The sequence below is a fragment of the Octodon degus genome, unplaced genomic scaffold, assembly GCF_000260255.1.
Source record: "Octodon degus isolate 3935 unplaced genomic scaffold, OctDeg1.0 scaffold00092, whole genome shotgun sequence".
In the NCBI taxonomy this organism is placed as follows: domain Eukaryota; kingdom Metazoa; phylum Chordata; class Mammalia; order Rodentia; family Octodontidae; genus Octodon; species Octodon degus.
Genome location: NW_004524668.1, coordinates 9,440,371 through 9,447,060, shown reverse-complemented (window position 1 = coordinate 9,447,060; position 6,690 = coordinate 9,440,371). Strand labels below are relative to the sequence as shown.

The 6,690-nt window shown below is 52.0% G+C and overlaps 2 protein-coding genes across 2 annotated transcripts in view; both read left to right on the top strand.

Annotated features, from left to right (window-relative positions):
* Positions 1 to 1,153, top strand: part of LOC111818461 (forkhead-associated domain-containing protein 1-like) — a 125,727-nt gene extending 124,574 nt beyond the window's left edge. Inside the window, exon 14 of the mRNA XM_023722454.1 lies at positions 1,142 to 1,153. Within this exon, the coding sequence (XP_023578222.1) occupies positions 1,142 to 1,153 (12 nt within the window). The remainder of the gene's footprint in view (positions 1 to 1,141) is intronic.
* A 731-nt stretch (positions 1,154 to 1,884) lies between these two features.
* Positions 1,885 to 6,690, top strand: part of LOC111818468 (forkhead-associated domain-containing protein 1-like) — a 48,740-nt gene continuing 43,934 nt past the window's right edge. Inside the window, exons 1-4 of the mRNA XM_023722543.1 lie at positions 1,885 to 1,952; positions 4,764 to 4,892; positions 6,147 to 6,242; positions 6,456 to 6,563. Of these exons, the coding sequence (XP_023578311.1) occupies positions 1,929 to 1,952; positions 4,764 to 4,892; positions 6,147 to 6,242; positions 6,456 to 6,563 (357 nt within the window). The 5' untranslated portion in view covers positions 1,885 to 1,928. The remainder of the gene's footprint in view (positions 1,953 to 4,763; positions 4,893 to 6,146; positions 6,243 to 6,455; positions 6,564 to 6,690) is intronic.

The following is a 6,690-nucleotide window of genomic DNA, read 5'->3' as shown; positions in this document are numbered from 1 at the left end:
AGGTCAGGTCTTCCTTAACAGGGACAGACTGAAGCAGCAAGTGGCACCCAGGTCTGACCACCAGGGGAAAGGAGTCTCTCCTAATTCACATAAAGATCCCCGGATGGACAGGGCTGGCCTTGCCACCAGGTTTCACCAGCTCCACACTGAGCAGCTCTCCTTGGATGGAGATCAAACTTCCAGAGGGTCAAGCCTGGCATGTCTAGAGAGAACTGGGCTGTCCTCTCTTCTCCTTCGTCTTATGCTTGGTTGAGGGCATCGACTCTAAATACCTGGCTGTCCCTTTGAGCTTTGAGCTGAGCTCCCTGCTTTTAACTCAGAGGAGAGGGTTCTGCCACTCAGGGGATGCCTGGCACTGTCCAGAGGCTCTGGGGCTTATAATAACTGCAGCAGGGAGTACAGCTCCTCCTCCCGAACCAGCAGGACAGAGGCTTGCAGATGCTGCTGAACGTCCTGGCGGCATGGAAGGCTGCCCCCGTGCCAGCACCAGGGGCACCATGTGAGGACAGCCCACGGCTCCTTCTTCTAATTCACCCCGGTTACCACCTCACAGAGTCACCCAGCTGCAGGGTTGGCAGCTGAAGCAACCCTGACTCAGACCCTGCAGCAGCCGCACAGGAGCCCAAGTCCTGGCCCAGCCGCGGCAGCTGCACAGCTCAGAGTCCTCCGGCCTCATCCTTGAGGCAGTGACAGCCTGCTGCACGCTCAGTGGAGGGCCAGGCCCGCCCCCAGGATGCACTTCCTATGTTTACATGAGGTGTAAATCAGATTGGTACATTCTAGGCTACTGTTCTAGGCTGCCCCAGGCGACCTCAACCCTTCAGTCCACCTCTGGCCCCTCCCCTCCCCCACCCATCCACTGCAGGGTTTCTCAGCACCTCCACCACACTGCGTCTTCCACACCCCTACCTGCCTTTACCCACGGATTAGTTTCCTGTGGTTATGACAAATTAACCGTGAACTTGGTGGCTTCAAACATGGATTTACTTCTGGAGGCTGCAAATCTAAGTTCCCTTTCCCTGGGAGCAAGCCAAGGGCAGGGCTGGTTCCTGCTGGGGGCTCCCGCGGAGGACCTACTTCCTCTTTGCAGCTCGTAGAGTTTTAGTTTTTTGGCTCACGGCTCCTTCCGCTGTCTCCATAGCCAGCAACATAGCACTTTCAGCACTCCTCTCTGCTGCATCAACTTCCCTGTCTGTCTGTAGCTAAATCTCCCACTGCTTCCTGCTTCTAAGACACTGAGCCAGCTCAGCTAATCCAGCATAATCTCTCCTCTCAGAATCCCACAAGGAACATCGTTGCAAAGTCCCTTTTGCTGCATAAGGGGCATTCCCACGTCTCAGAGAATAAAGGCTGCGTATCAGTGAGGGTGCCCACCCAGGCAAGCACAAGCTGTTGTGCATCACCCTCCCCTGTCACTCTGGCTTCTGCCCTTGCAGTGCCCACAGCCAGTGGCTTTTCCACCAAGTGGTCTCGTTTAATCCCATCCTGGATGTGATGCCTCTCTCCTCTGAGACCCTTCCACGCCCCGCTCTTTCACTGTCACTGACCTGCTGCTTGGGGTCCCACCTGTGCCGAGCAGGCATGTAGACCTAGTCTCTCAGCTGTGCACCATCACCACCCTGGGCACGTCTTGCACGCAGTTCTCACTCAGAAAAAATAGTGTCCTGCACGTGAGTTTTTATTTCCACCTCTAAAAAGAGGCTCGGATTCTAGTGTAACCAAAGTGTATCAGACACTGTAAAAGCAGAAGTCAGATGGCAGCTCACGTCCCCCATGGGACAGTGGGGCTGGCTTATTGTCTGTGTCCACAGGCTTCCTTAAGGTGTTAGGAAGCAAAGCATTATGGGATTGATACTAACCTATGCCTACCTCTCTTTCAAGGCTTCTCCTTGTATCTCACATGCCTTCTGGAACATTCTAAAGGAATTATGAGCCAGATTCAGGAACTCCAGGTAATTCTTCTTCAAGTTTTTTTTTTTTTTTTCAAAGATCACTTCAGCTTCTGTTTGGGGTTGTACTGCACTGTGCATTTGAAATCTGTGTTTGCACTGTGGATTAGTGTCTTAGTTACTCTTCTCTCATTGCTGGGACAAATACCCGACACTCAAAATGAAGAAAGGAAAGGTTTATTTAGCTCACAGTTACTGGAGGCTTCAGTCCATACTCAGCTGGCTCGGAGACAGAGCAGCACATGGCAGAGGGCAAACTTTCAGGGCGGCAGCAAAGAGCAAGAGCACAAGGGAGGGGTAGCAGCAGCTCCAGCAGCCAGCTTCTCTTCCCACCTTACATTGTAATGCAAATTACCTGCCCCAGGGCAGGTGCAGCATCCACACCCAGGGTAATCAGTCACAAACTTCAGAAGCCGCCCCACCACCCCAAGACTGCAAGAGGCTTTGGGGGGATACGTAGACACAAGCCATCACAATTAGCATGCATCCTGCAGGAGGGGAAATGATTTCTCTATTAGTACACAAAGAGATCCAGCAGGGTGGCTGAGATATCCCACACACACACACACACCCACAGCAGACACCCGGGGCTGCCCTCTGTTTCAGTCTCTGGACTGACCTCAGTGCTTGTTTTCTTGGGTCAAAAACCCAAAAGAAGAAAAAAGAAAAGAAAAAAAAGAGGAAGAAAGAAAGAAATGTTATCAGATCTGATAGGTCAGCACTCAAAGTTTCCCAGGCACCCTGCCCCCAGCACTGTCCCTCCTGGTTTCCCAGGCCCCCTGCCCCCAAACATTCTCCCCCTTGGCCCCTTGAAGAACAGGTCCATCTGACTTTGACCTGGGCAAGCAACCACAAAATCTCTCCTTTGTTAGCATCAAAAGCACTCCACAGACAGGTAGCCCTGCCAAGATTGGCTCTCCCTGGGCTGTTTCAGACCACAACCCCCCCCCCCACACACACACACTTAAACAACTCAACACCTTAAAGGCCCTGTGTTTTGCCTTGTTCACTGCTGTCTTGGTCCACTAGACAGCCAGCCTGCTTGCTGTCCCCAATCAATTTTCTACTCACATCTGAATGCCTGGTCTGCTGGATTGTGTGAGTTCGTACCTAACAAGATCTTGAAACTTATCTTTATTAAATGCAATAGAAGAGCAGTGTCCATAGTCTAGGCAGTAGAATTATCAACAGGAAGAAATTATTCTAAAGGCAGATGACCCTTAAGGACTGTGTCATTATAACCACTCGGCATAATTACGCTGTGTAATAAGCACATGCAGCGAGGACCATTTCCTACTCATCTAGCTGCCTGAGGCCAGCAGTGAGGCGGTCTGCCGACCTTGGGTAGGCTCGCTCGCTCGCCTGGGTGTGGGCTGCCCTCGGTCCGTCTAGGTTGGCCTCAGTTGATCTAGGCTGGCCTCTGGACCAACTCAGCTCTGCCCCTGAACTCTCTCATTCTCCAGCAAGCCAGCCTGGGCATGTTTTCCTGGAGGCTGCCAAGGGAGGAGAGAGAGAACCAATCATGCAAGGCTTTTCAATTCAAAGCTTGTCTTCTGTCTACTGGTATCCTATTGGCCAAAGCAGGTCACATGGCTGAGTTATGTGCCAGGGGAAGGCCACAGGCTGGCGCTCCAAGTTACATAGGCAAAGACATGGATAAGAGATAGGCTGGAGAACCAAGACCACCCTTCTAATCAGCCACAGAGACCTGAGTCCAGGGTTCACCAAACATCTTCTGCAAATGGCTGATAGTAAATACCTTTGGCTTAGCAGAACATATGGTCTCAGTTAAACCTATCAACCCTGCTATGGCAGAAAAAATGGCAGCTTTTGGTACTGTGTAAATAAATGGGAAGATGGACATGGCTCTGTTCCAATAAAACTTTATTTACAAAGTAGGTGGTGGACTAGATCTGGCCTGTGGACTGTAGTTCGTCAACTCTTGGTCTACCCCATTCTCTTCATTTTGCAGATATGTCCATCAAAGTCCCAAGGGATTGGTGACACTTCGATTGTCACACAGCTAATTAGTAAAAACATAAGACAAAAGCTGAGACCTTCTGACTCTTCACTCGCTGTTTTTCCTCCTTGGCCCAGCAAATAGAAACTGACCATTCTAGCTACCATTCACTGAGCATCTACTATCTCCTAAGCACCGTGATAACACCTTTGCCTCGTTATCTCATTTCATCCTGACAACTCTGAGATGCAGACACCGTGGCTGATTTTATTTTATAAATGGAGAAGCATCTTAGAAGTAACTAAAGCTAATTTTCTATCTAGATCTAGAGTGGTTTGATCCCCAGATCCTCAGGCCTTACCCGACCTGCCCTTAAGGCATTCTGAGCTAGAAAGAAAAAAAAAAAAAATTCTATCTAGATCCAGAGTCTGAAGTTTTACAATTCTACCACTTTCCTACCAGTATCTAGAGGAAGTATAGTTTGTCTGTGGTTTTTGGTAATGGTAACTCTGGTGAACACCTTTGTCCCTTGAAAGGTAAATCATTTGTCAAGGCACTTGGGAAGGATTTTTTTTTTTTAATGTATTTGGTAGAGTGTCTTACTACACAGCTTGGACTCGTGATTCTCCTGTTTTCAGCTTCCCCAGCTGTGGGATTACAGGTGTGTGCTACCACGCCTAGCCTTTGTGGCATCCAGACTGGGACAGTCACAGCATGCGGTACTGGGGATTGAACCTGGGTCCTTGCGCTTACTTAGGCAGGCGCTTGGACCACTGAGCCATCTCTGCAGCCCATTGGGAAGAGCTTCTTAGTCCTCCCTCCATCGGATTCAGCCTCCTCTGTCCTCAATTTAGGTCCAGATCAACAGCTCTGAAGAAACGCTGCAGGAGCATCTGGCGGAGAAGGAAAAGCTGAGCGAGGAGAGGCTGGAGCTAGAGGAGAGGATGAGGGCCAGGGTCAAGCGGCTGAGGGAAGAGAAGGAGGTGAGGTGGTCGCTGCCGCTTGTTTTATAGCTAGAAGCTGGCAAGAAGGCCTTTCTTGTTCGCGCTTAGCTGAGGAAATCTGAGCAGTTCCTGGATTCATGCTGTGGGTCGACATTGATTAAACAGCAAAATCCACTTGGAAAGGCAGGAGTGTTGGATGGGGGATGCCACCTTATTTATTTCTACGCTGCAGTTGATTATACAAATGGACTCGTCACTGCCAGTCCTGGGCTGTAAGGGACAGACTGTTTCCAGGCGTGTGCCAACTTTCAGACTATTTCAGTCTTTTGCTATCTCTGGATACACATCAGGGAAAACAAGCCCCCAAGCTGCCACTCGCTTTTCTAGAAACCAGGCCAGTTAGAAGGCACCAGACTGCAATGCTTGCCAAAGGCCGAGGTGCAGGGGACAGTGACTCCGTGGGTCCGGTGGCTCCCACATGGCACAGGTGGGCCAGGGCTGCATCTCAGAGCGAGGCTTTCCCAAAGCTTCCCACCCCAGATGCATGGAGCCCGAGTCTCTAGAGAAGGCCCAGAGACAGCCTTCCATAAGCCCATTCTCATCCTGGCCCGGGGACCGGCCTTTTTCACTATTCAGGGAGCAGCCAGGCTTTTCACTTCCTTGACGGCTGTCATTCCAGGTCAGTGGCTCCTGACTTTGCCTATGCTTTTCTCCTGTAAGAGATTCAAAAAGGGGCCGGGGAGATGGCTCAGTGGAATAAGCGCTTCCCTGGCAAGCGTAAGAGCCTAAATTCAATCCCCAGTTCTGAAAAAAAAAAAAAAATTCAAAAAGTGCTCAGCCTCGCTCCTTTCCTACTCTGGGATTCCGGTCACACAAGGTGGAGGTGGCTCCCATCCTCCTCCATCGCCTGCACCTGGCCTGCGGGCCGCTCCAAGCCTCTGCCTCTCCCATTTCCATTGTCTAGTTCATGTCTGGGCACCTGAGGACATCTCGCGGCTCCTCTCGCTTCTCCTCTCTTTCCCTCTGTCTCTGCCTTTCCTGAAATAAAAGATGAAAAAGAAGAGCCATGTGACGTCCCCATAAAGTTAATATTAATGACAGCCATAAGTCGGAGGGGCACATCTTGAGGTCCTCATCGAGCGTGCCACAGGCAAGAAGGGCTCCATCCGGGCCTCTGCAGCCCACATTGTCCCACGGGTGTGGTGAGCAGCACAGGGTGAGCCACTCAACGTGGCAGAGTCCACATCCCCGCCATGGCAACCAGGGCACTCAGCCACGGTCCTTGATTTGCAGGCTTTGGAGGACAGCGTTGCCCAAGAGAGAAACAAAGCCAAGGAGGAGCAGAAGAGGGTGTGCGAGCTGGAGGCGCTGCTGGCCCAGCAGAAGGAGGTGCCCTGCGGCGGCTGGGGAGGGGGAGCCGGCCTGGAGCCCCTGCTGGAAAGGCGGCACCCTGCTTAACCTGGAGCTGCTCCTCCAGAGCCCACACCCAAGCCCCTGGGCTCCTCTGCCCACAGCCTCCTGGGGGCAGAGCGCGCACAGCCTGCGGAGCCCAGGCTCCCGCCACGGTCGCCGGGACACTCAGCGGCTGCTACTGACTTGCAGGCTTTGGAAGACAGAGCTGTTCAGGAGAAAGGCAGAGCCAGGGAGGCCTTAGAGGAGGCCCAGAGGAAGGTCCGTGAGCTGGAGAGCCGCCTGGCCCGCCACAAGGAGGTAGGCTGAGCTCAGGAGGGGTGGCTTGAGGGCTGTGTGCACGCATGGTAGTCAGCTCCTTCTCAGTGACTGAACACAGGGCTTTTGCATTAAATTACATCCCCAGCACTTTCTTTCTTTCTTTCTT